At 50.3% G+C, this 25,664-nt stretch overlaps 8 protein-coding genes across 8 annotated transcripts; 1 reads left to right on the top strand and 7 right to left on the bottom strand.

Moving 5' to 3' along the window:
• Nucleotides 1–40: 40 nt before the first annotated feature.
• F4812DRAFT_447550 (uncharacterized protein) lies at nucleotides 41–4,701 on the bottom strand. Its single transcript, XM_047935755.1, has one exon. The coding sequence runs from the start codon at nucleotides 4,325–4,327 to the stop codon at nucleotides 560–562; it is 3,768 nt and encodes a 1,255-aa protein (XP_047785542.1). The 5' UTR covers nucleotides 4,328–4,701; the 3' UTR covers nucleotides 41–559.
• A 303-nt stretch (nucleotides 4,702–5,004) lies between these two features.
• On the bottom strand, nucleotides 5,005–7,263 carry F4812DRAFT_447548 (t-SNARE). Its single transcript, XM_047935754.1, has 4 exons — nucleotides 7,031–7,263; nucleotides 6,844–6,932; nucleotides 6,016–6,786; nucleotides 5,005–5,945 (listed from the first exon to the last, which is right to left on the bottom strand). The coding sequence occupies exons 1-4, from the start codon at nucleotides 7,042–7,044 to the stop codon at nucleotides 5,743–5,745; spliced, it is 1,077 nt and encodes a 358-aa protein (XP_047785541.1). The 5' UTR covers nucleotides 7,045–7,263; the 3' UTR covers nucleotides 5,005–5,742.
• A 1,975-nt stretch (nucleotides 7,264–9,238) lies between these two features.
• Nucleotides 9,239–10,566, bottom strand: F4812DRAFT_447543 (UPF0103-domain-containing protein). Its single transcript, XM_047935753.1, has 2 exons — nucleotides 10,209–10,566; nucleotides 9,239–10,105 (listed from the first exon to the last, which is right to left on the bottom strand). The coding sequence occupies exons 1-2, from the start codon at nucleotides 10,367–10,369 to the stop codon at nucleotides 9,286–9,288; spliced, it is 981 nt and encodes a 326-aa protein (XP_047785540.1). The 5' UTR covers nucleotides 10,370–10,566; the 3' UTR covers nucleotides 9,239–9,285.
• A 1,560-nt stretch (nucleotides 10,567–12,126) lies between these two features.
• Nucleotides 12,127–13,504, bottom strand: F4812DRAFT_447540 (uncharacterized protein). The gene is made up of 2 exons (XM_047935752.1): nucleotides 12,973–13,504; nucleotides 12,127–12,896 (listed from the first exon to the last, which is right to left on the bottom strand). The coding sequence occupies exons 1-2, from the start codon at nucleotides 13,190–13,192 to the stop codon at nucleotides 12,436–12,438; spliced, it is 681 nt and encodes a 226-aa protein (XP_047785539.1). The 5' UTR covers nucleotides 13,193–13,504; the 3' UTR covers nucleotides 12,127–12,435.
• A 103-nt stretch (nucleotides 13,505–13,607) lies between these two features.
• Nucleotides 13,608–15,506, bottom strand: F4812DRAFT_447538 (uncharacterized protein). The gene is made up of 2 exons (XM_047935751.1): nucleotides 15,486–15,506; nucleotides 13,608–15,435 (listed from the first exon to the last, which is right to left on the bottom strand). Exon 2 carries the CDS (start codon nucleotides 15,057–15,059, stop codon nucleotides 13,980–13,982), a length of 1,080 nt encoding a protein of 359 aa, XP_047785538.1. The 5' UTR covers nucleotides 15,060–15,435; nucleotides 15,486–15,506; the 3' UTR covers nucleotides 13,608–13,979.
• A 2,850-nt stretch (nucleotides 15,507–18,356) lies between these two features.
• Nucleotides 18,357–20,339, bottom strand: F4812DRAFT_447531 (putative N-alkane-inducible cytochrome P450). Its single transcript, XM_047935750.1, has 2 exons — nucleotides 18,838–20,339; nucleotides 18,357–18,682 (listed from the first exon to the last, which is right to left on the bottom strand). Exons 1-2 carry the CDS (start codon nucleotides 20,231–20,233, stop codon nucleotides 18,507–18,509), a joined length of 1,572 nt encoding a protein of 523 aa, XP_047785537.1. The 5' UTR covers nucleotides 20,234–20,339; the 3' UTR covers nucleotides 18,357–18,506.
• Nucleotides 20,340–21,261: 922 nt separating this feature from the next.
• Nucleotides 21,262–22,803, top strand: F4812DRAFT_447529 (uncharacterized protein). The gene has a single exon (XM_047935749.1). It carries the CDS (start codon nucleotides 21,775–21,777, stop codon nucleotides 22,537–22,539), a length of 765 nt encoding a protein of 254 aa, XP_047785536.1. The 5' UTR covers nucleotides 21,262–21,774; the 3' UTR covers nucleotides 22,540–22,803.
• A 622-nt stretch (nucleotides 22,804–23,425) lies between these two features.
• On the bottom strand, nucleotides 23,426–25,538 carry F4812DRAFT_447528 (cytochrome P450). The gene has a single exon (XM_047935748.1). The coding sequence runs from the start codon at nucleotides 25,485–25,487 to the stop codon at nucleotides 23,688–23,690; it is 1,800 nt and encodes a 599-aa protein (XP_047785535.1). The 5' UTR covers nucleotides 25,488–25,538; the 3' UTR covers nucleotides 23,426–23,687.
• Between the last annotated feature and the right edge of the window lie 126 nt (nucleotides 25,539–25,664).

The following is a 25,664-nucleotide window of genomic DNA, read 5'->3' as shown; positions in this document are numbered from 1 at the left end:
GTAGTAGTAGTAATGGAACTCCGAATCATGCTATATCCGCAAAAAAAAAAAAAAAAAAAAGAAAGGGTGTCGTTGTTCTCAGTCCTTGCAGTCATGCTCTCCTGCTCGGAAAAGACAAAGTTCACGCTGTAGAAAGCAATAACACTGTAAGGAAAAGGCACGTGGGTAAGGTAGATAGGAGGTATGTAGTCCTTGACAACAGTTGAAGGCATGTGTTTTACATGAGATACGTAGAATACCTGTAATTCGAAAAGAAAAGTTTCGTCCGTGTGGACTATCTTGGCGGTAGTAGTATAACAATAATAAAAGAGTCATAAGAGAAGAAAGCGGGATAGACAGAAGACAGTAGACAGAAGAGAGGACAAAAAAAGAGAAAAAAACGCAACGCAACGCAACCACAGGGGTATCATTACCAAAGATATTCGTCCAAATAACAAAAGTAATCCTCCTCCTATACTCGGTGCTCAACGCAACGCATCAAACCAAGCAATAGTAACGCAATAATTCGACGTATTAATTTTTCTTCCCCTCCCTTCCCTTCCTCCTCGCGAGGGTAGCGCTACAGCCAAAGCAACCACCTCGCGACTCCTACGACGCCCTTTCCCACGCCTAGTACTATACGTGTGAGCATCACCACGAACCAGACATACCACATGAACCCGACGAGCACCCATTCGACCGCTAGCCAGCCGACGCGACGAACCCACCGGAACCGCCGTCTCCGGCGTCGCAGCATCTTATCCATGGTGTCCGTCACGCTCTTCGCCTTAAGTCGCTGCGCGTCCACCAGGTCGCGGTTGACTTCGTCCGCCTCGTCCGCAGCCCGTCGCGTCATCTCCATGAGGTCGCCGCCCACGCGGGCGTGCAGAGCATCTACGCGCCTGTACAACGCAGGTACAGTCTCGCCTGCGAATCGCGCCGTGCTAGTTTCCGAGGCTTGGATGGAACGAGTAACCGTGTCCGACAGTATGCGCCCGGTAGTCGGGTATAGCTGAGCCTCTGATACGACAATATCGGCCGATTTGTCTGGTAGGAATTGGCGGATATAGGTCCATGGCAGCCCGACGCTTTTATCGTTAAGGGCGGAGAGCGCATATTGCTCGTGTGCGCGCCGCGAGATCTCCATGGCCTTGATGCCGGAGCATACTATTAACGCGCGGATACGTGCCATCTCGCGCCTGGATAGCTGGGTGCTTTGGAGGGTCCGGCTGGCGTCCGAAACCGACCAGTAGCGAGCGCTCCCCGATAATGTCCGAGAACCAAGTCTGGGTCGGTTCTGCGGAGGTGGAAGAGGGGGTATCTCGGCCAAATCTGTCAGCGCATCCCGCGGCTTATCGACCGAGTCGCGCGGGCGCGATTCCGTGTCGGATATATCCGAATCGCGGATTTGATGGGACCTGGTTTGTTCGAGCTCCGTCGGGGACGAGGACGAGGCTCTACGGATGTCGATACGAGGGGGTTTCAGTCGGTCGAACCTAGGCGACCTGGTAGGTCGAGATGTAGTATGTAATAAAGCGAGAGGTTCCAGCTCTCCAGCAGCCGGCTTGTCGTGAGATGCCGAAGCCGATTTGAAAGGAGGCATAACGTCGAGGTAATTCTTCTGACGGTTGCTCTCATCCCGACGCCGCGACCGCGAGCTGCTACGAGATAAGGTAAAAGAGCTCCTAATTCTGCCTCGTTTAGTGTCCTCGTCCGGATCGTCAGTTGACGAAGGTGACGAAACATCCTCGGCGTCAGAATCCTTCTTCCATAGCAATTCGGTGACCTTAGAAACGCCGCCTCGTATCATGCCATCTAATTTGGCACCTCCTTTGAAAATACTCCGCAGGCCGGGCTGCTCGTCAGCTTTCATCTTGATGCTTCCCATGCTACGTTGCGGTTTATGACCCTCGTTGGTATTCCGCGGGTTGAGTCTGCGCGTCAGGCTCTTAGACCTACGCCTGTCGGGAGAACCAACCCGGTCCGTAGTTCCAGCAGTAGGACTTAGCAGTTCGGGCGGCTCGGCGGGACTGTCCAATTTGTCGCCTCTCTCGCGAACCAGATAATCGGCACCACGTTCTCGCTCCTTACTACGATCGCGAAAGATGCTCTTGACCCTTGAGAAAGGCTTCCGCCCGGGAGATCCCGGTCGGCTATTGGGCGGGGAGACATCCACGCCTGTAGTCGGCAGATAAAGATGACGACCTCGTGATCTTGTCTCTGGCGACTCCGGCCTTAAAGAGTCCATCGATACTCTGTAATTCTGACCGGGGACCTCGAGACTGGCACGTCCCGAACCTACCGAAGACCCCTGCGATACCCTTCCGCGGCCGACTTTCTCGTAGTTGTCAGACATGTCGATTCGTAAGTCTTTGCCGCTATGCATTTGCTCTAGGGAATGGGAAGCCTTTTCGGGCGTCGCCATCCTTGCCGGCAGCTGTTTGAGACGTCCGATATCAGCCTCGTCCGAAACCTTCTGTTCCTCATCGGCCTCCTTTGCCAGCATATCCATCATCTGCTTCTCTAGCAGATCCGTACCGCTAGCACTAATAGTACCGGTACGATTTCGTCTCTTGCGGTCGCTCTCGCTATCCGACGTATCGGATAAGGAACCTTTCCTGAACCGTAAGAAGTCGTGGCTATGGGAGGCGTTCGGTTTGTGGTGCATCCCCCTCAAATCCTGAAGTTTTTGGCGGGCACGATCTCGCGCGCTTAAGATAGGTATCTCGAACTCTAGCTTAGTTGGACTTGTGCGGTCTGTCTCCGAAGCAGCAGCCACATCACCCACGTCGCCCTCCTTAGTAGACGATGCGGGCAGGGCGGATGCAATAGGCTCGTTCGTCTGGTTATTCATCGGAACTTGAGGCTCCAATTTCCGCGGATAAATCTTGGAATAATGACGGTCTTCGATGAGATATTTGTTGTCTCCCTGTTCTAACCAGTAGGCGTCCGCAAGCATATCCGCAGGATCGATGGTCCAATCTATTCTCAGTCGCTTAGGTTTCGCTACCGTCGAGATCGGCCTTGGAATATTAGAAGGGGGGAGGTCTTGATCGGGATTTTCGTGCGCTCCTGGAAAATGAGGAAGAGAAGAAGGCCCAAGTGATAGAGCCGACGTAGCTGCGGACGTCGCCGTTTCGTCGATCCAATCCGTCACCCTCGAGACGTCCGAAAACCCTTGTGCCTCCCCATCAATAGCTCTGCGTTCTCGGGCTCGCACCTTCCGATTTCGTATATATTGAAGGGGGTTGTAAGGTCGACCTAGCGAGACCTGTGGTGCACCAGTAATAGGGTTCAAAGGCGACCCAAGGGCCCCGGAGGACGTCGAAAGACCAGAAGAGGAAGGTCGGGAACGGGCATCTTGCTTGAGTGGAGGGAGAAATTGCAATAATCTCCTGTACTGAGCCATCAGCTCGAGGTGTTCTTTTGCCTTCTGCGCCCGATTGAGAGTTGAAGAGGAGAAATGGTATTGATAGGCGCCGTCGTGATCGAAAGATTGCAGCGGGCTAGCCATCGACGATGTCGAAATAATCCTCGGAGACAAGCTTTTATCAGGTCGTGGAGAAATAGTACGGGAAGTCCTCCTCTGCTGCTGCAAGTGGTGCTTAAGACTACCCCCAGCCAGATTATCAGGAAGTTGGGCGAGACGGGGAGGTATCGGACTCGACATGTTTCTCCTCTCGGCCAGACGTCTTGATTCGCTCAAGTTAAGAGCCATGTTCACGATCTGGGTAGAATCGACATCGAGAGGGGCCGTACTAGGTCGCGGAGTTGGAGTTGGTATCCTCGAGATTCCTCGTCCGCCGTGGCTATGCCGCCTCTCTTCTTCGGATGCCGGGCTTATTGCTCGTCGTGTTTGACCGTCGCTCGACCTCCTCATCTCCTGCCCATCAATACCCAGCCCCATCGGAGAAGTGCCCGTCGCATTGGACTTGTCCGGTACAGCCAGGGACCCCTTTCCCTTGCGGCCATCCAACGGTATGCGTGATCGTCTACGTCCGTCATCCCGACTCGTCGATCTTTGCTTTTGTGGTTCGTTTATAAGGGGATTGGCAAGGAGAAAGCCTCCGCTCGATCGGGGTTTGTGTGGCCGGCGCCGCTTATGCACCTCATGATTCGAGTCCTTACCTCCCTGATCCGGCGCATAGGGGCTCGAGTTCGATTCGTCGTGGTCTATGCGAGAAGAACGGCTTATTGTTGTCGTACCTGTCGAAGGCTCGTTGAGGCTTGCGGCAGCACTAGATTCGCCAATCTCGTAACTGCCACGGCTATGCGAGGACCTCGGGGTTGGTATTCGGCTTTGGTAAGTGGTGAGCGCATCGCCGCTATTTTCCTTCATCGTGCCCATAGCATCGGCCTTATCGGGATACCTTCTCGTGTGCCGAAGGGACGCTTTAAAGGATTTGATGGGCTATATGCTATCTCCTTTGAGGTTGTTCGGCGAGAGACCTGAACATTTTGGAGGTTTCCAATAAGCTGCTACTATGTAATAGAAGAAGAAATAAAGACAAGGGGATCATGAACAAAAGTGCTTGGCCGGGTACGTATATGATGAAATTAACGGTGACTTGATGAACTTGATGACTTTAATGACTTTAATGCTCTTTATTTAATGTTAAGCAAACAATTTTCTTTCATCGCCGGTGTTCTCTGCATAAAATCGAGTCTATTCTACTTTAATGTACGAAGTAATTCCAAGGTAATTACAAGCTTATCTCAAGTTGGACCGGTCGCGGTTCGCGGCACGCTAACTGCCAGGATGCTGCCGACTTTAACCCCGGTAGCTTTATTGAAATGGGCCTAGAAATGGGCCCTACATTCGAACCAAGGATGCATGTGAACGGGTTACAGCTGTTTAAATACATGTTTAGTGGTATTTAGCATACTGGCTATATGCATCAATCCGTGATAAACCCCTGAGATACCCCCAAAATAGAGGCATGCACTTACACAAACTCCAACACCTGACTCGATACAGCTTCATACGTACGAAGTAGTACATAGAGAGCAATACAAAAATAGGTAGCCGACGTAGTTCCAGTGTTAGACGGCATAGAAATACACATTTACTTGTCCACGTGGTTCCTAGTATTGGGATTGTTTACCATAATATGTAACATATCGGCACAAAATGCTTCACACATCTTATGACACTCTACACGAAAAGTTCCACGGCATTCTGTACCTGATGTATCATATCCGCTACGTAAACAATAACAATACACACGATCCACAATCAACATCAATACAAGTTCGAGTCCAACGATAAAAGAATTACTCAATAAAATTCTGCATAGTGAGTCCGAACGCCGGGAAAAAGCGAGCAACTCCCCTTCTCCAAGCCTGCTTAAAAATAAGACCGAGTACACAAAGGACTATATTTTTCCTAGGACCAGGTAGCCAGAAAGCTACCAGAGACAATCCGCCCCTTTCTATCAGTAGGTGTGCGACCAAACCCCCTTACTATCCGTCCATCGGGAATCCAATATCGAGTCTTGCTTCCAACTGACGAATGAAGCGGCTTGGCTTTATATTACCACTCAAAAAGGTATCTAAGTTAAATATGTATAGTGACGACGGGAGGTATGATATACGAAGCGAACACGAAGGAGATTGCGTGCCTCAGTTCGTGAATAGTAGGTGATGACGAGCGATAGCGAACGAGCCCATCATCTATCAGCCTTGCTTGTAAGGTAGCTAGTTCGTAGGCTGCGATGAGGCTCAATCATAGGAAAGCTAAGAAATAAGTAATAATTTTTGGTATTACGCGCCTGGCCGCCCGCCGATAGCGATAAACGACCTAGGATGGGCTCTTTCGCTAAGGAGCTGGGGAAGAGCCGTGTTTTGGAACAACGACCGAATGCTTGGTTGTATAAGGTCACGTTTGGAGTTGCTGCCGCCTTTCGCAGCATTCGTAACTGATACGTATACCGCGACAATGATGACGATAACGGCAATAATGGCAACTGGATCAGAATGTCAGCGAATTATTCATAACAGGTAACATGCGAAGTTGCGAAGTTGAGTTAGACATACCGACAATACCCAAGCAAATCCACTTCTTCTTTCGCGTCGCCCTAGCAGTGTTGATAGCTACACCCACTTCTTGATTGCCCTTGTCGAGATTCTCGACCACTTCTTCGGCCTTCTGCTCGATGTTCACAATAGCAACTTCTTGCTGTATAATGAGCGTGTCCATATCCTGGAACAGCTGAGCTAGTTCGATCATCTGCTGTTCGATCTTCTTTAACTGAGCATGGCGATCTTGTACGGCGCTCAAGACAGCTTGGGCTTGGCCACGACGGTTGCTCTGCATTAACGCTTGCTGGAAAACCTGGCCACCAGTTTGATCTTCGACAGCAGCTTGCACCTCGGCCTCGTCGGCATCGGGTCGCACGATACGGTATTGTCGGGCCATCTGCTCTTGCGTCTTCTTGCGAAACGCAGACTCGACACCCTGGTAGGCCCTGATCGCATCCTTTAATCGTCCATCGACGCGACGAACCTGCTGAGCAAACTTCTGCTGGCTCTCGGGGTTGCTCTTCAGCTGTCGTACGCGCTCGGTAAGCGATCTGTATTCGGCCATGGTCTGGGAGCTAAGAGCGTCCAACTGACGGTTGGTGTTGCTGGAAGCAGAAGTGTCGGCATCGTCGAGGGCTCTTTGCTGAAGCACCTTGAGCTGGTCGAGGTTTCGGTCGATCGTGTCGATCCCGCGGTTGATTTCCGAGACCTCGTTCAAGATAGAGTTCGCATTTCCGCCTCCAAAACCGCCCTGGTTCTGGGTGAGCGAGGCCATCTCGACGTTTGCTATGCTTCATTAGCGTAATTTCATAGGGCGTCGCGTGTCGTCTTTATAGAACATACAGCCATATTCGTCTCCGTATTCTTGTCGTCCATAATTGTTGTCGACAGCGCCGTTACGCTCGTCGAAAGGGTTATGCTGCCCACCGTATCTAAATTAATAGGCATGCTATGTTAATCGACTTGAACAGCAGCTTTCGTCGCAATATTATTTATTATTTCACGATCGGAAAAGGGGGAATTAACGAACCCGTACTGTGCCATGATGTTAGTAACTTGTTAATACAGAATACAGAAGACCAGTTCTGTGAGGATAGGCAAAAACTAATAAAAAATGAAAACAAAAATGAAAATGAAAATGAAAATGAAAATAGCAAGTTTACAGGAAGGATAGGAAATTCGCGTGGAATTCTTAATAGGCAGTGGAGCCATTGAAACATTCAAGGGGCAGATTTCTTACACTCATGGCGCTTCAGCGGCTTTGTCTGCTAGGGAGCAGACTTGAACTAGGATTGGGGGTTTGCTTTTGAAGATAGTTGTCGTCGATGTCTCGTTTTTTTATCCGTCCTAGCCCGAGCAAGTATCGATATTTTTGTTTTCCTGTAGCGCTTGAAAGAAATTGTAAAAAATAAAATAAAAATAAAAATAAAAAGATTCTCGACGGTGTTTGGAAAGGAAAGAAAGAAAGACGGTTTTGACAGTTGGTAATTTGCTATTGCAGACAGGAGCCAAGCTGACAAGGTGAAGCTAAAAAAAGGGTCTGGATGGAACTAGGCCAGTAAGGTGGATCGCGAAAAGTGGCACAAATACTTCTTTAGGCAATATACAATACCTGTGCGTCGTACCATGCAAGCCAGTAATAGCTCGGTGCTAGCCCCAATGCTACCTAAGTCCAGTATCCAGTCCAGTGCTAGCCTACAGTAACACTACCTGGCCCCGTCTCCTATAAATGGTCCACCTCGAATATTATTGGCTCTGCATCACCTGAATCTCCAACGTTGTATCAGATGCGAGAATCGCCTACCCAAGTTTGCACGCATTCGTAAATAACTACGGCAGCTAACACCCAGTCAGCCGGTATGTGAGGACCCATGGGATCAGTTAGTTTATCATCGATGCAGAATTGCAAGCTTGAACCGTTCGAGGTTAAAGCCGAGAATTATCATTCATTTTTCCATCAGCAGAGAATCATCAAGGTATTTCAGGTATTTCAGGGTATGAGCTGCATGTAAGATTGAGTGGCAGGGTACAGCACTAGCTTAATTGTTTAGGTACCTACCTTAGGGAGGTACATAGTAGTTTTAGGGGACCCAAGGGCGATGTGGCAGTGATCAACTTTTGCGTTTTCCCTGTTTAGTTGCAATCCTTCAACATTTCATCTTACATCTCAGTACCCCAATCTCCCCATCCCTTTTATATCAAGATCTTCGTTTATAGGAAATGTAATAGGATATCTTGAAAGCCTCGGCCGAACCTCGCTTTTAGCTACCTAACCTAACAAACAATATCTAGTCTCTAGCATTATACCATGTATCACCGCCATATCTCTCGACCTCGTGAATGAATAGGTGTAGGTGTGCTCGAGGTACCTAACCAAACGTCCAGAACAATTCCTGACTGGGGTAACCGCACTAATAAACATCCGCCTACACACAGCCATTTCCGATTCTCGTCTATTTAAGGCTGAATACGCAACTTGCACTGCACAGTAGACTTCAAAGTTGACTGGCTGGTCTTACATAGCCCCAAGAGAACTCGCAAGACACCGTTATAAGACACTTGCGTCAGGCTGAGCCACTCGATCGATAAAGAATCCCTCTTTTGTTAATACGTAGTTTGAGTCGCACGACCGATTGTTCGGATCTCAGTTCCAGCGCTAGGCATCCATCAATACCGAACTATCACACGTGCCACTAATCTAGAAACTGGAGAATATCCGTTCTATGGATTGTATGTTGTATTACCGTGGCAAAATCCGAACATCGTAAACCTATCCGAGTCCGACCGGTGGGATCCATCGGTTATGCCTAGTATCAGCCACTATAGAGGCAATGAGGTCCAGTCCACGGGCTCGATCAAGGTGACTATTAATACGTTCTTCAAGACATCAACCTCCTTAGTCTTGCAAGTATGTGTATGACGCCTATCGTCACCTATTACTTCTACGTACTATTAGTTATTGTACAAGTAGGTGAGTAGGTGAGTAGGTGAGAAGCTAAGGTTGGCGTTGAGTAATGGCAGCGTTTTCAGTATCCTCCAGATACGGATTTGAACACTACCTTTTGACTTGGATCGTAGACATGCGAAAAAAAAGCATCCGTACCATTAATTAAATTTAATTGTCATTAACTGCGTAGCGCATCTATCAATTTCGGAGCGTGAGCTCGTCTAATCGCTAACTCCCCCAATCCCCAATCCTCAATCCCCTTTCCCCAATCCTCAATCCCCTTTCCCCAATCCTCAATCCCCTTTCCCCAAATTCTTATTCTCTTTCTTTATCGTCTATCAGACGATCGCGTATGCAGACGCGTAGCTCACGCTCGAGTCTGTGACATCTTCCACCAAGCTGCTGCGCTGGTACTGCACGAATTTGAACCGATACTTGTCCGGGTCCGGCTTCTCCTCCGCTAGCGCTTCCAGGGCCGCCATCACCACGCCGATAGGGTGGCGTCCGCAGACGGTATTCTTGGTGCGTCGGAGGTTACCGACAAACTTGTCGTGGTCGCCCGATGCGACGGCGTCCATGGCCAGCTGGTCGACCTGCTTGATGCTCTCGTGTATAGGCGGGTTCGTCGGCTTGGGCGTTCTGCGGCTCAGAGACTGCAGCTCGTCGACCTTTCCCTCCGGCGCGTAGGCCGTGTAGCTGAACCGCGACCCCCAGTGGCAGAAGTCGGAGCTCACGACGAACGCGTTGTCCGGGTCTCGCAGGTACGGCGCCAGCAGCTCGCCGAACGCCTTCTCCTCCGGCCCGTTGTTATCCCCGACGAGTACGGGCACGATGGTAGGGTACTCGGCTTCGGAGGCGAACGTCTGCGTGATCCGCTTGTAGAGAAACGGGAGGTGCATCTCGAGCGAGTGCTCGTCTACGTCTCCTCGGCTGGGGATGTCTTGGAACTTGCCCGTGTCGCACAGCTGCTGGACGACATGCTCGTCGACGGTCAGGTCGCCAAAGGGCGTCTCGTACTTGGCGAACTTGGTAAGGGCGCATCCGCGGAGATAGTACGTGTGCGAAGGCCCCAGGATGAAGACTCGCTTGGCTTTGCTGAGGTCGAGACACTTATACGCCCAGGCTGCGCAGGGTCCTGAGTACGAATAGCCCGCATGCCTTTGGGCAAGCTACAAGTTAGGACATTCCGCAATAACAACGGACGTGTAAAATGAGGTTAGGTAGGTAAGAGAAAAGAAAAGGAAAGAGAGAAAAAACCTACGGTGCGATCACGACTTTGGCACCAGGAATTGGGAGACCACTGTCGTCGATAGAGCTTGGGACATCACCGAGGAAGCTGTCGAGCTGGCTGGATAAGCTATTCGGATTCCCGTCGTACCAGCTATCCGCATGACTCGCCTCCCGGGTTCCCTTGAGCTTCATGTTCACGACGCGAAGTACGGTACCTCCTTTGTAAGTATTGTAAGTAATCCCCGAAGCAGATAGAACTTAGGTACCTTGTATGAAAGAGAACCTTGGTGGACAAAGGGGTCAGTCAGTTAAGAAATCCCTATGTTCATCATACGAAGTAAAAAAAGACCAAGGGAAGATCGGATTGGTCCGGGTAGGAAATGTACCTGTTACCATACCACCTTCCGCTGGTTCTTGTAAACCGTTAATTGACCGTCTATTCACCATTTAAATTTTTTTTCATTAAAAAAATTCCAACTTCTTGAACGTTGAATAACTTTGGCAAGCGTTCAAGAAGATCTCAAATATTTGAAGTGCTTTCAAACGTTTATATTTTTAAATTATTAAAATTTAATGAAGAATTTAATCTTTTAAACGTTCGAATTGACTTCGAACGTTTACGCGTTTACAAAAAAGGGGTACAAAAGCCTACGGGAGAGTCAACGGGAGCCACGGGAGCTAACGGGAAGGGATATAAGGTACGTATACGTACAAACGAGCGTACAAACGCAATTAGAAGCAGTAGGATTCTGAGGCTATTAAAGATTCTACAATGCTACGATGCTACGATGCTACGTGTTGAGGCTACGAGGTTACGGGGCTACGATGACTCCTGGGTCTTAGGTCCTGGCTACAGTGGCTTGGCTGGCTGGCTGGCTAGCTGGCTGGCTGAGGGTTAAAGACTTAGAAGAAAAGAAAGAAGACTCGCTTTCAAAGGAGGGAGGGAGAGGCCTTTATATAGACGATTCCGAAGACAATCAGCCAGGCCTCTTGCCAGGCCTCTTGCCACCTACCTACCTAGGTACGTACGTACGTACGTACGTCGAGACGTATTGGATCAAAGTAACAGGGACAACGGGAAAGAGATAAACGCCTGAACGTTCGAAAGCCTTTCGAACGTTTGAATCATTCAAATGATTTGAAATATTTAATGTATTAATATATTTAAATATTTCAACCCCTTTCAAACGTTTATTAAAAGCGCATCAAACATTAATATTTATTAATATTTATTATTTTGAATATTTATATAAGAGTAACTGTAAAAAGACGGTTTATAATTACGAAACGGTTAACAGGTTCCAGCAGAAGTTGGTACGGTAATCAACAGCAGGCAGTTGAACCTCATACCTTAGGTACCTACCCCGCTGCCCCGCGTTCCCGTCAGTGAAGAGGCCTTAATCGGAATGCTCGACTTAGCGAAACGTCTAGAATGACGTATGATGAGATATGCAAGACTCGAAGGTCTTATTCCTATTTCGTAATGTTATTAATTTGTTAATTGCATATATGAGCTAGGTACTTGCATTGCATGCGATGCCATCTCTGAGCTGCTCAACCACAACGTTCTGTCTCATAACAAAGCCCGGATAGACTAACTAACTAGGTACCTGATAGATATTCTTTCATACGATTAGGTAGATTTATAGTAGAATTATATATATATCGTGGGTCAACTAAGCCAAGAGTACGTAATTTAGTTTGATCATACGAGCAGTTGCTGTTCCGAACTGTCTCCTTACTGCTCTCAAGACCCTTTATCACGCTCATAGAAGTCTAGAGGTCGCAAGTAGCAAGGTGTTCTTTTATGGACTACATCTTAAGATGAGATATGTACTTACTTCTAATCGAAGAGCCTGAATTATGTTCAAGTACCTAAGGTGACGTTGGATTATAAATGTTCCTGGACGCTCGAAATGACAAGAATATAAGTATGGCCACGTTGACGATTTTCACAGCGAGCAAAGCATATAGATAAAGACAATCTAGACCACTATAATAGTTTTATTATTTATGATTTTTCTTTTCCATTGCTGAACTCTTGAAGGAATCCCAAAGACCAAATGATAAGAGCTACGAACCTATGTCTGGCGACAATGTCGTCTGCTTTTGCGACGCCTGCAAAGTGTGCTTTAACCCCATACTCAAACCCATAGCCTAGCGGTAAGATGCTTGCCCAAACTCCAACGCTTCTGTACGTACCTAGCCGAGGGCATAACCCGAAGCTCACATGCAGCCAGAATGAAACAAACCATTCCTCAGCACACCTTGATGCCCGAGACACCTGTCCACCCCAAGCCGCCAACCCATACTTTCCTCCCGGCACATATCAGGCACTTCCGCTGCTCGCCGAGGTTGGTGATGGAGCAGTGCGAGCAGACGTGCTTGCCGCAGCCCGCGCAGCCCGCGTCGACGTCCGAGCCGAAGCCGTCCAGGTCCATCGAGTCCTCGCCCGCGCCCTCCCGGAGCGTCTCGCCGCAGTCGTCGCAATTGGTCGGGCTGTCGTACACCAGACGATCCACGGGCGGCGGGACCGAGGTATTTGATGTAGGCGCCACGTGGGGGAGTTTCCATAAGTCGTGCAGCGACGCTTGAGCTCCCTGTGAGGGCATCTGCGCGGGGTGAGGCTGGCGATGTGTAGGGAGGCTGGCGAACGGGTGGGTTTGCTGGTGGGAGAAGTGCTGCTTCTGGGCTGTGTATAACATGTTTAAAGTTCGCTCTGGGGGGAGTTTGGGATTAGAAAGATGTCCGGGCGTAAAGCGTGTCATGTCAATGTAGTTTCTCGAAAGACTTACCGTGGATTTCTTCATCCGAGGGACGGCTGTTGCGAAACCGCTTCATGGTGCGGCTGTGTAGGTGGGAAGGAGTTGAGCTCCGCGACGTCTGGCGGATAGGCGAGACGTTGGCGATGCTGTCCATTTCCATCATGGACAATTGCTCTGGCCGGGACGGCGAGCCGAAGGCGCTCGAGGAGCTGGAGAGCTCGGACTCGGAACGCTTGCGCTTGAGCTGCATCGTGAGGGGTTGTGGGATTGTTGAATCCTACGGGAGGTGGACTGATTGATATCCTCAGGAGGTAGGTATGAATTGTGGATATTTATATGCAGTGGAGTATTTGGTTTGATGTAGTTAGAAAGTTAAGAGTACCTAAGATTTCTAGAAATTGAAAGTTATAAAGTTGATGCTATGAGATGAGGTAAGGTAAGGTGAGGCGAGGCGAGGTAAAATAAGATGGGAAAGATTCAATTGGCGAATTGCAAGTTAAGAAGAATATTGCTGAACGTGTAATTTTGTATAACTCGGCTTATGTATTGGCGTGGCGGCTGGAAAACGCGACCTGTCGCGCTGAGGAACACGCGTAACCCACTAAGCTTATAGCGCGACTAGTTCGCGTTAATTGCTTGCCAAGGCTGGAAACTTGCGGGACTCCACAACTTTCAAACTCAACCTTCACGATACCCGTTTGCTTAAGTTGTGTTCCATTTTTTATTAACTACATTTTATTAGTACCTATATCGTAGACTGACTGCATTTTACATGATTTGTTATTTATTAATAAACTATTGCGGTAGGTTTGCTGGGACAGACAGGGTTCGTCTTGTACCAACTCTGGAATATTAAATCGAGACAGGTCTTCTTTCAATTAAAAGGAGAAAAGTCTCTTCATAATGTGTCATTACTAAAATTTGCCTGACTGCATAAGTCATGTCTCTATATCCTCATGTATATCTTTGAATAGTTATTGTAAACTCCTGATGGCCTTTCCTAAATCTACACCATCGATTATCCCGGTTTCGTCAAATTACAGCAGGGCAGCTCCGAAGAGGACGGCAACACCTGCGACAGCCATGCTTAGCAGCGACGACGATAGCTCGATGGTGCTCGGTGCAGCGTTGGTATCGGGACCAGCACTGGCACTAGCACTTGCGGTCTCCGTGGCTGCCGACGCGGCGCTAGAGGCGGCTGAGGCGGCCGAGTGCGCGCTTTCGACAGCAGATGATGCAGCTGCTTGAGCGGTGCCAGTGGCGGTAGAGGCAACGCTCTCGGCGCTTTTGACGGCATCGCTGGCAGACGATAGTGCGGCGTCGGCGGCAGTTGAGGCTAAGCTCTCAGCGCTGTTGACGACCGACGTAGCAAAGCTCTCCGCGCTGTTTGCGATCGATGAGCCGAGGCTTTGAGCACTGTTGGCGATGCTAGAGCCGAGACCTTCGGCGCTGCTGGCGACCCCCTGGCCGAAGCTCTCGGCAGAGCTGGCGATGCTGTTTCCGACAGAAGCCCACGAGTTGCCGAGCGACTCCCCCGCGCTGCCCCACGAGTTTGCAAGGCTTTCGGCCGAGCTAACTACCGATTGCCAATCCTGGCGCTTGCCGAAGTTGCCTGCGATGCTGTTGGCTATGGCGACGACTTCGCTGGCAGCCTTCTCCGCCGCAGCCTGCGCATCCTTCCAGGCTTGGCGAGGCTCGACAGCATTACCATCCCGTTTTCCGTATTGGGCGGCTATGCTGCTGGCTAACGCGGCCGCCGCGCTCGCAGCAGCTTCGGCCTCGGACACGGCAACTTCCCAAGCCTGGCGCTCCTCGATCTCACGCTTTCCATACTGCTGGGCGATGCTGCTCGCCGCAGCTTGGGCTGAGCTGGCTGCGGCTAGAGCGGAGCTCTCGGCTGCTCGCCACTCTGCTCCACTTCCTCCGTATTGTTGCGCGATAGAGCTGGCGCGTGCTTGCGCCGCGCTGGCCTCGGCGAGTGCCGACGAGAGGCTGTCTTGCCACGACTGCCGTCCCTTCAAGACCGGGGCAGGCGTGATCATAGCATCTCGAGGTGCCTGTTCCACGACGTTGGCTGCGGCGAGGGTGGCCGCGAAAAGGGAGACGGTGAAACGCATTTTGACTTGTGAGTTGTGAGGTGAAGGGATCTTTCAATATTGACGGTATGTAATTGCGAGAGCTCTGCCTAGTACATGTGAGGGAAGCAAACTAGGTAGGGGTCAGCTCGGCGTGAATATCCTTTATACAAGTAGGGCTCGAACTCAAAGGGATATTATCGAAAGGTAGGTTGGTGCTTAGCACTAACAACTGCGCCTCCCATCTCTATGTCTGGGTCTACCAATAGCGTCTTAGGCTTGTCTTACCCCATCAAAATCATCTTGTTTCCGTCTGATTAGTTCACTTACCAGTTGATTTCGTCATTGAATCATGTTCGTATCTATGTGGATCGCTCGAAACGTATAACATCGATGATCCCTACTCTGTTGAATGGACCTGTCTGCTCGGATGAATACATATCTACCTCAGGTACTTTAGGTACCTACCTAGTAGAGACCGTCTTAAACGGAATAACAACGTCGAGCAGTTTTAGCCATCTTAGGGCCGTACGTAGTGGCAGAGTGGCCGGAGTGGGTAGACCGTACTATGTAGAGCATGTCTACGACATACTGGACAATAGCAGCCCTGCCAAGGCAGGTAACAAGTCAGTTCTGCCGAGTTGCGGAACCATGACGACGCACTTTGGTTGGGCGCAGGTGTCTAGGGCCTTTACTAGGAAGACTAAGAAGCCGAAGGTCCCGATTTGCTGGTTCGCCAGCCACCATAGAGCCTCATGGACACTTTTGGATACATGTTGTGTATTGGTATTGGGGCAAAAGCTGCCCTTTCGCTCGGAAGAACCGGGTACATCAAGAGTCGCGAATTAAACGCTGGTGGCTCTCAGCGATCTCCCGAGACATTCCGTATTAGTACAATGCGTACCTCTCTTTTCGTTGTCAATACTATGTAGACAGAATTGAGAGTGAACCCGTCGGAAAATTACAAACACGCAAGGGAGCTTTTGGGCTGTGTTTTCAAAATCCGAATCTGGAGGCCGCTCACGAGCACCGGACTGATCTGGACGAATCTCGCCATCATCGTGGCTGTTTGCGTAGCAACCACGCGACGTAGAGCTGATGGTGTTGTGTTCCCTCAGACTAGTCGATGTCCTTCTTGATTGGATCAGTTCCACGCCTCCGGATCGACTTGCGCCGCATCTGGAACCGAGCCACAGACAGCTTTCGTGTGGGTGGCGGAAAGATCTGACGATGTGGACGATGATAACTAATACCTAGGTATACATACCACACACACATTTACACGGCTTATTCATTACCTGCGGCACGTCAGTCTTTAGCACCTTGCCGATCGTAACGATCGCCTTAACGGTAGTTGAGATCTGTACCCCCACAGACCTGCTTATGTACGTACGTGATGCCCGAAAGCTGCAGAACAGGTATGCCGCGGTGGGTTTCATCGGATGCTGCCCCCATTTACGACTTCTGCTAGGTACATCTTCACCTTGGGGTAAACAATTCAGGTTTCACTGGAATATCTGCCTTACCTATAGGACGTACTACCAGCCTTAAGGCTGGGGTTTATATTCAGATATAGTACATTCATACCTATCGATGAGGCATAACAACCATTCATTAACGCCTCAGGTTGTGATACTTGCTGTAAAACATTTACTACAAACAGCGTTGCACGACCTCGCCTTCAAGGTTAGGCGATGTTCTAGGCAAGGCAGGCAAGGGTTTGTATTGTACCTATTTACAGCACCCCCCACTGAGAGAAGGTCATTGTCGAATTAGCCACCCGATGCTGGGGACCTGGGAAGCTGGGAACGGCAAACCTTTCCGCCTGGCGTAGTGTAACATGATCACGACATCGGGGAGAAGGGCGCATAAACAAGGGACAAAGCAGTAGAAGTACAGACGACAAAGGAGAAATGTTAGGTTAGCTTGGATGGCTTCTTTTCTTTTCTTTTATTTTTTATTTATCTTTTAATTTTTTATATAATTAATACTCTACCTAATGTCACGTTACAAGAAGAGAGTTCATGCAAGCCACTTCTTCGTCCCGCCGTGTCCAAACCAACTTTTCTCTCCTCGTATTTACTTCGACGTGGTTGTATAACAGAACGCCGCTGCCTTACAGGTACCTCCTACACCAAGGCTGTTACAGAAAACAAGTTTGTGACGCCATGACCTTGACTTAACTTATGCGTTTGTTCGGTTGGTTTCCTATATTTCTACAGTATATTCTATATTAGGCCTCAAAGTACCCTTACCTAGCAGCAATGTACTGGTGATATAGACTATGCTCCTTGCATACCTACCTTACCTTAGGTACCTACCTACCCAAACCTACTATACCACCCCCAACCTACCTAAAGTAGATATCTGATACCCTCCAAGGCGTCCAAACACCTATACCTACCTACCTAACCTACCTAGGTAGTCTTCTCCAGCGGTTGAATCCGAGACACCTTTTCTCGGGGGCGGCGAAAGGGGCGCGGGTCATGCGTACAGCCGGGCCCCGTGGCGGCGGCTTTCGCGTTTACACGCTGGCCATTCGCTGCGCAGAACTTGGAATATGGCGTTTACGATGACGTTACTAAACCAAGAATCGTTGCCCTTCGGTGCTCTCTTCGAAATGACACCCCCTTTCTGCGTGCTGTTACGGCCGGTGGGTATTCTCGGCTCCGGGGCTTTTCTTCTTCTGCCTTGATAGAGCTTACTTACTAGTGTGGTGGCGGTGATGGCGATGATGATGATGGTGTAGCGTGGAAAGATAAGAGGTAACTAAGTTAAGCTGGCTGGCTGGCTGAAGAGCTGAAGAGCTCGACCGATTATCCCGATGGAACTAACAGCCTTACCTATGCGTAATCGAGCTGGACTTGCTAGTCTGGTTGCACGGCTCTAGCTAGCGGATAGTGAATTTTGTGGATGGTAACTTTGTTGGTACCTAACCTATCCGTGGCTGTAGTTACTTATGGGCTGGGCTGGGTTGGGTAGGATCAGGAGATCTACATACACGTGCGGCGTAATGCTCCGGCTCACCCACGTGGGGAGTGGGTGCCGCAGCTGGATACGTCTGATAGGGGCTATCTAGTCTGGTTGAGCTGCCCGGTGAAGTTGATCTATTATGGGGATAAACGCGGTATATTGCTGCGTACCTAGTCATGGCGAGATAAATTGGAGACAGGTTTTATAGAATTATATACCAGGCAGGTAGTTACTATAGCTGGAGCCTAAGCTAAAATGGCTATGAGAAGAGCTGCCTACGAATGTTGGTACAACTGAGGAAAAGGGGTAAAGTTCTCTTAGAGTCGAGCATACATGCAAGAGTGTGAATAAACAACGAAGCTTTAAGCACCAGCAAGGACTGTATTTTCTAGCCTATCGCGTATTCGAGTAGTCCTGGTTCCGTTCGTAGATATTACAAAATTTATTAACCATTACATAGAGCATTACATAGAACATTACATAGAACATCACATAAAACTACACCAGCAGACCATCTCACGCCCTGGCAGCCTTCGCCTCGTGCAGCCGCACTTGCACACCAGTTCCGGACCGGTTTTCAATAGCATGATGAAGCCGGATCCTACCGTCGCCCTCCTCCACGTTCTCGATCCGGTCGTACTTCTGGCAGAACCGGGACACCACGTAGCTTACCTCCTGGCGACCAAATTGCTCTGCAGATGTCAGTTTAGCTACGATTTTTATTCTTTTCCAGTATAATAACTGTAGATTCAACAACGGGATGGGGATTACGGCTGAAATAAAACAAATAGAGTAATAAATGGGCAGTGTGTAGGTGGGTGTAGATAGATAGGAGAGAAAGACTTACGACCAAGACACTTCCGCGCTCCGGCTCCAAACGGAATGAACTCCCACCCGGCCCGATGCGTCTCCCACCTCTCGGGGCGGAACTCCTCGACGTCCGGGCCCCAGATATCCGCGCGGTGCTGCATGGCGTACAGCGGGACGAGCACCTGGGTGCCCTCGGGGACGAACACGCGGGCTTTCCCGTCGGGCCCCCCGCCCCGGGGGAGCACCGTGTCCCGCAGCGCGATGCGCTCGTTCAGCGGGATCACCGTCGCCACCCGCAGCGTCTCGTTGATCACCCACTGCAGGTACGCCAGCTGGCTCAGCCGCCGGAAGTCCGCGGGCCCCTCCCCGAACTGGTTCACCACCTCCCGCCGCAGCCGCGCGTACGCGTCCGGGTGCCGCGCTAGGAAGTACACCACCCACCCCAGCAGGCACCCCGTCGTGTCCCGCCCCGCGATCAGCACGTGCAGCGTCTCGTTGCGCAGCTCCCGCGGGTTCTGCGTCTCCTTGGCCAGCTCGTCGAGCAGGTTGAAGCGCGCGGTGGCGGCCCCCTTCCCCTTTTCGAGGTCGGCTGCCGTCTTCTTCTTCTTTTCCTTCTCAGGCGGATGTGCGAGCCGGTCGGCGACGAGGCCGTCGGCGAACTTGTGGATCGCCGCGCAGTGCTCCTTGAACTCGGTGCTGTTCATGAGCCAGTAGAACTTGGCCAGGGCGCCGCGCTTGTCGATCCACACCTTGGCCGCGTTGAAGTGGCGGCTGAGGTCCTCCCGGGCGCCGTCGCGCTCCAGCAGCGAGTTGGCCGAGCGGCCGAAGATGAACTCGGTCGCGGTGTCGAGCGTGAACTTGAAGAAGAGCGGCGCGAGGTCGACCCTGGACGTCCACCCCGTGGCGGCGTCGGCGCTCAGCTGCCCCCACAGGTTCTGCAGGTGGTGCTCCTCGAGCTGCGGGTTGCTGATCATCTCGCGGGCGAACTGGGGCCGCAGGAGCGCGCGGCTGTGCTTCCAGACGTCGCCGCGGCTCGTGAAGATGCCCTTGCCCAGGAGCGGCATCCAGCTCAGCTGGCGGTGGTGGCTGATATCGAAGTCGGGGCTGGTGAAGAGCGCGCGGGCGTTCTCGGGGTCGCGGGTCACGACGACCTCGTAGTCGACGATGGGCACCTTGACGGTGTGGCAGTCCCGGGAGATGCCGTCCAGCTTCTCGGCGATGTACTGCGGCCCGCGGTCCTCCTTGGTGGCCCGCATGGACTCTCGCAGGATCGAGTTGCCGATCAGGTTCGTGCTGCGCAGCACCGGCGGCGGCAAGCACCCGAGCGCCGCGGCCTTTGCATTGTTGCGGCGCTTCTTTAGCTTGGACTTGACGATTGCCCAAGTTAAGAAGACGGCCAGCAGGAGAAAGGCACTGCTGGTGACCCCCAGCATCTTGACCACGTTCGGAAGAGAGAAAAAAAAAAAAAAGAAAAAAAGGGGAAGGAGTTATTCAAACTCCGGTGATATCCTCCGGCAATATTGATGCTGTAATGATGTAAGGTACCTACCTAGGTAGGTAGGTAGATAGGTAGGGGTATAAAAGAGCAAACAGTTATCCTAGGATAATAACGATTAAAATATCTTTCCCTCACTGCGTCACGCTGCAGCAAATTACTTTCCTCCACACAAATTCCGTGCCAGAGCTTAGCAACAACAGACGACCTCTATTACCGGTGACCAGGACCAGGTAAACACTAATAAAATCCTGGGGTTCTATCCATAACGATCCTACCCGCGTCGCGGAAGCTTACTAGGTATTTACTTATTTCCGTCCCATCCCTTGCGTACGGCCTTACATCTCGTACATACCTGGTCGCTAGGTACTATTCCGGTCTCTCGGTATCATTGTCTAAGAATACCCATCGGGTAGGACAGGTTTAAAAACAGAGATCACAGGTGTACCTGTACCTATACCTATGCCCAAACAAGCAGAACAAGGGCCCTTTTCATGTGCTCCAAGTCCATGACGCGACTCGCAACAACAAGTCCACTGCGCTGCACATATGTACCTAGGTAGGTATGCAAGCGCTGACAATGGCCAAGTCTCTGATGAATGCCTCGATAGATTAAGTACGCCCGTCCCAAAACCATTGACGTGATGACTGTCATTGATACTCGCCCATTGGTCGGGCCTCTCACCGGTGGCGCTTCGTATAGGGGTCTCTGCACGAGAGGCATACCAGCAATTTAAAAAGGTGTTGAAGTATTGAAAGTATTGAGTACTTCTGTCAGTTTTGACTCTTGCAGCTCTTGACCCCCAAATCAGCTGGCCAGGGGGAAAGACGGGGGAGAGGGAAGAAGGGAACTCGGGCCTCCGCAGTGGGGGAGAAAGTGAGAAGTGACTGGGGGGAGAACCCGGGAAGCAAGGGCATCCCTGCAAGCAAAGTTGCCTATTTAGGAAGTGCTGAATCGGGCATTGGTTCAGCTGTACGGACTAGACGCGGGCGGGCTGGGCGACGGCGTTTGCCTTGATAACTTAAAAAAGAAAACGAGAAGCAACTTAACTTGCATACATACCTCCTTGCTCCTGTAATATACATCAGTTAGTTGTTATTTTTGATTAATTGGACCAGGCTAGGAGCAAGCTATGACGATCGACGCAAATAGATAATACGGGCTATTGTAATTTTGTATAACTTCTTGCGTATCCGCACGACTTATAATAGGCAGGAGAATGTCGATCACTTGGATACGAATTTCTGCCGTTTTTTTCTAATTCTCATCAAGCCATCAAGCCACCAAGCAAATCAGCCAGAAAAATCCTCGAAAGCTGAGAGATCCTCTGTGATTCTCTGAGATCTTCTGTAGAACCACATCTTTTTTTCCCCCAACTTCTCAAAAAACAAATTTTTGTATCTTTTTTTTATTGTGGTGCCGAGTAGATCCATAGTTGAAACTAAGGGCTTTAGTTTACTATACAGGGTTCACACAATATGCACGCCTTCACCTACTTCGTTCTCTCTCTCGTCGCCGTAGCCCACGGCCTGCCGGCTTTCTTAGCCGAGCACAAGCGGGATGATATCCTCAAACTCGATCCTACGATCGATCTCGGGCTCGACGTTAACAACAAAAATTCCTGCTTCGGGTTGGGTATCTCCGTCTGCGATCCTATCACCGTAGACTCGCAGAAGAGCTCTACCGTTGTAAAGAAAAACAACAACAATAACAACAACAACCGCAGAGACAACCGCAAAGACAACGACAATAACGACATCGACAACAACAACAGCAACAAGATGAGGGGTAGTGACACCGAAATCAACTTCAATCCCGATATCGACCTAGACCTCCACGACTTCAACCTAGAAGGCGATAATAGCTGCTTCGGCATCGGCCTCAGCGTCTGTGATTCTATCGCGGACGACTCGGACATCGACGAGTCGACTGGGGAGAGTGACAGCAAGGCCAAGGCCAAGGCCAACCCGCCGTCTTCTTCTTCTTCTACGCCTACTCCTACTCCTTCACCCGCGAAAGCACCTGCAACTTATTCTGTCCAGGCTAGTCCCGCCAGCAGCAGTCCCAGCAGCAGCCCTACTACGAGTCCTAGCAGCAGCAGCGGCGGCAACAGCTTGATCGACGTCAGCCCAGTCATCAAGCCCCACCTCAACCTAACCAACGCCAACAGCTGCCAGGGCGTCGGCATTTCAGCCTGCGACCCCATCACGGTAGATTCCATCGTCAAGAGCCTAAGCTCGTAAATTCGTTACCTACCTATTCTTTTCTTCCTTTTTTTTTGTTTATTTTTAGGTACATTATGTTGTTTATTTACCTATGGGAGGGAAATATGTATTTTGAAAGCCGTTTTTTTTTGGTTACTACCTCACCTCACCTTACCTACCTACCTACTTACTAGGTACCTGATATCCTGTCTCGGATATACATTTGTTTACATTCCTTGTACGTAGTTAGTTAGCATGAGCAGTCCGATACACGCGATTAATACGCATCATTATTACTCGCTACTTGTCTGTTGACGGTTTTCGTGACAATGCATGATAAATATGCGATCGCCCGGTGCTATTAGACACCGCATATGTATACCTACATCATCATTCCACTTTACGGGAAATATAACGTGGTATGGCTTAGGTACCTGGTAGCTTTGGGGGGAAGTGTGTAGATTAATTACTTGGGTACGCACGGCATAGTAAGACTTCAAGGTAATTTGGGGATCTGACAGGCGCGAAATTGCGTCGGAGTTAGGTGATGTGATCAAGCTCACGTCTTTGCTGCACGGCACAATCACGGAATGGACTGCTGGCTTATCCGCCTGGTGAACGTAGAGGTTACCTCCTTTACCTCTGTGCTTACCTCACATACATGTAGGTAGCTGCCTTAGCTGGCTTAGTTGAGGAACCCGGTTGAAGCGTCAGATAGATATACGACTGTTTCTAAATCTTAGGTATTGTGAGTGTGCCACTCATGAGCCACGGACGTGGCTCCTTCTGCTCTTCTTCAGTGTTGAGTGATTGTAAAAAAAAAAAAAATAATAATCTTTTCTTTTACATAGACAATACACACACACTTGTCAGGTATTCCTAGAAATATCGAACAAGTCACAGGGCAAAACATGAAAACAGGTAATTAACTCTCAACAAGGCTTTATTAGAATTCATATGCACACCTCGTAAGTGACTAGCCAGGCCAATTTGACCAACTCAATTTACATGTCACATAGACCCTTGAACTTGAACAGGAACAGGAAAATGGTAGATACGCCTTAACAACTAATAAGGCTACTCCTTATTTCCGTGTTCAACTTCCCAACTATCTCCATATATACGGTATGATTGATTACGAATTAATGGTTCCAACGAAAGTAAAGCTAGGGTATGATACGTGCATTCTAGATGGCGGTAATCTTGACGGTGACGCCCTCCTTCGGCCGCAGCACTAACCGCCACATCTTCCACTCCTCGGGGTCGGGAGAGTCGAAGTCACGCTTGAATTCGTACATGCTGAGCAAGGAGCACAGCAGAATCTTCATTTCGATCTCGGCGAACTTGCGGCCGATGCAACCGCGCGGGCCTTGAAGGAAAGTCATGAAAGCGTTGGCAGTAAACGTCTTGGGTAGATTGTCCCACCGATCCGGGTCGAATTCATCGGCGTTAGGACCCCAGTACATCGGTAGTCGGTTGATGGCGTTGGCTAAGACGTAAATAACGCTACCAGCAGGGACCTTGTAGGGGCCAAGCTGATCATCTGCGATGGACTGTCGCACTGTCATGGGAATAGGCGGGATGTAGCGTAGAGATTCGCGGCAGATGTTGTCAAGATAAGGTAGCCTGTCGGGATCCGCGTTGGCGATTGCCTCCGCGTCAAAGCGAGATTCCTTGTCGAACAGGAAGGGCATGTAATCCTTGATCTCCTCGCGGAGACGAGACTGGATCTCAGGGTGGGTGGATAGCAAGTGAACAGTCCAAGCTACACCAGTTGCGGTAGTGTCGTGACCGGCACCCAAGAAAGTCATGATCTGGTCGCGCATGATCTCGAAAGAGAGGCCAGCTTCGCCCATAGCCTTCATCTTCTTGTTATCCCGAGCGATAAGAGCAATGATATCCTTACCACCGGTGTTGTTTTCGGCTTGTTCTTGCTTCTCGGTGATAATCTCGGTTGCCTTGTCTAGGATGATGCTTCGAGAGGTCTGCATATCTCGGTTCATTTTAGACGGGATGTGCTTGGAAGCAGGAATGAAAGCTTGAATTCCGTGCATGATGCGAGATGGGAGGTCAAAGGCAAAGACGAGGCGGTAGGCCTCCCGAATAGGAGTCTCAGGATGTCGTAGGGAGTCGATATCGTATCCAAAGCCAGCGCTGCCGATGATATCTAATGTAGTCCTGTTGAGCCACTCGAGCACTTCGAACGACTTAGTAGTAACTCCCTCGGCGGTCATCTCCTCGCGCCAGCACTTAGCTAGGAGGAGCGATTTCTCCCAAAAGACTGGTGCGAGTGCGCGGATGGACTGGATCGAGAAACCGGGAGCGAGGGACTTGCGCTGGTGCGCGTGCTCCTGACCCTCGGCGAGCAGGACGCCTTCACCCAAGATTCGAACCATCCAAAGCTTGGCACGAACAGGCTTGGGGTAGTTGTAAGGGTTCTTGACAGTCATCTGCTTCAAGGCCTCGTCGTCGGCAACGGAAAGACGCTCGGCCCCGAAGGGGAAGAAGTATCGAATGATAGGACCATGCTTCTGATGCCAGTCTCGTTGAGGCACACCGCATTCTTGCGTAATGATGCCAAAGAACTGACCCCAAAGAGGGAATCCTGGTACGGTAGGGACATTTCTCAGTTCAGACACATAGAAGGGATATATCCAGCTAAGCCAGACAACGACATAGAGGGGAATCACAACAGCCAAAGACTTTGCGACGGTGGAGCTAATGGGTAGTTCGGCGTGGCGAGCGTATAAGAACGAGGCGGCCGCCGTCACCGCCAGGACTGGCGTCAAGGTGACTTTGGACATGATGAAAGATGCGAGAAGGGTAAGGTATCTAGGCCAGAAGTAAGGTCTAAAGGCTCTGAGGCCGAGACTGAGGAGGGGAGAGGGGTATATGAGAGCGAACCCTGATTCAAGAACGCGGACGGGTAGCCCGGGGTCAACACGATCGACAAGAGCGCTATTATATAAATAAACGAATGGGGGCATACGGAAATATGCGATGACGGCATGGTGGAAGAAGGCGTGTAAGACAGGGTCTAGGGGGGGGGGGGGGGGGGGGGGGGGCCCCATTTTTGTGAGTTATACATTTAGGGGTATGGGGGACGGACATTTTGTAAAAAATTAAAAGAAGGTGAGCTGGGTGGTACCAATAATAAGGTAACA

This window comes from Daldinia caldariorum (genome assembly GCF_022478825.1).
Source record: "Daldinia caldariorum strain CBS 122874 unplaced genomic scaffold F4812scaffold_29, whole genome shotgun sequence".
Classification (NCBI taxonomy): Eukaryota; Fungi; Ascomycota; class Sordariomycetes; order Xylariales; family Hypoxylaceae; genus Daldinia; species Daldinia caldariorum.
Note: the sequence above shows the minus strand (reverse complement) of the source record. Positions and strands in the feature narration are given on the sequence as shown.

Coding starts and splice junctions, on each gene's coding strand:
- F4812DRAFT_447528 (XM_047935748.1), bottom strand. CDS start 25,487: ATGCCCCCATTCGTTTATTTATATAATAGCGCTCTTGTCGATCGTGTT.
- F4812DRAFT_447543 (XM_047935753.1), bottom strand. CDS start 10,369: ATGAAGCTCAAGGGAACCCGGGAGGCGAGTCATGCGGATAGCTGGTAC. Junction 10,106..10,208: donor GCCAAAGTCGTGATCGCACC/GTAGGTTTTTTC, acceptor GCTTGCCCAAAG/GCATGCGGGCTATTCGTACT.
- F4812DRAFT_447538 (XM_047935751.1), bottom strand. CDS start 15,059: ATGCGTTTCACCGTCTCCCTTTTCGCGGCCACCCTCGCCGCAGCCAAC.
- F4812DRAFT_447550 (XM_047935755.1), bottom strand. CDS start 4,327: ATGGGCACGATGAAGGAAAATAGCGGCGATGCGCTCACCACTTACCAA.
- F4812DRAFT_447531 (XM_047935750.1), bottom strand. CDS start 20,233: ATGCTGGGGGTCACCAGCAGTGCCTTTCTCCTGCTGGCCGTCTTCTTA. Junction 18,683..18,837: donor AGCGCGGAAGTGTCTTGGTC/GTAAGTCTTTCT, acceptor TGACATCTGCAG/AGCAATTTGGTCGCCAGGAG.
- F4812DRAFT_447540 (XM_047935752.1), bottom strand. CDS start 13,192: ATGCAGCTCAAGCGCAAGCGTTCCGAGTCCGAGCTCTCCAGCTCCTCG. Junction 12,897..12,972: donor CTCGGATGAAGAAATCCACG/GTAAGTCTTTCG, acceptor AACTCCCCCCAG/AGCGAACTTTAAACATGTTA.
- F4812DRAFT_447548 (XM_047935754.1), bottom strand. Junction 6,787..6,843: donor ATACGGAGACGAATATGGCT/GTATGTTCTATA, acceptor AATGAAGCATAG/CAAACGTCGAGATGGCCTCG. Junction 5,946..6,015: donor GATTTGCTTGGGTATTGTCG/GTATGTCTAACT, acceptor ATTCTGATCCAG/TTGCCATTATTGCCGTTATC.
- F4812DRAFT_447529 (XM_047935749.1), top strand. CDS start 21,775: ATGCACGCCTTCACCTACTTCGTTCTCTCTCTCGTCGCCGTAGCCCAC.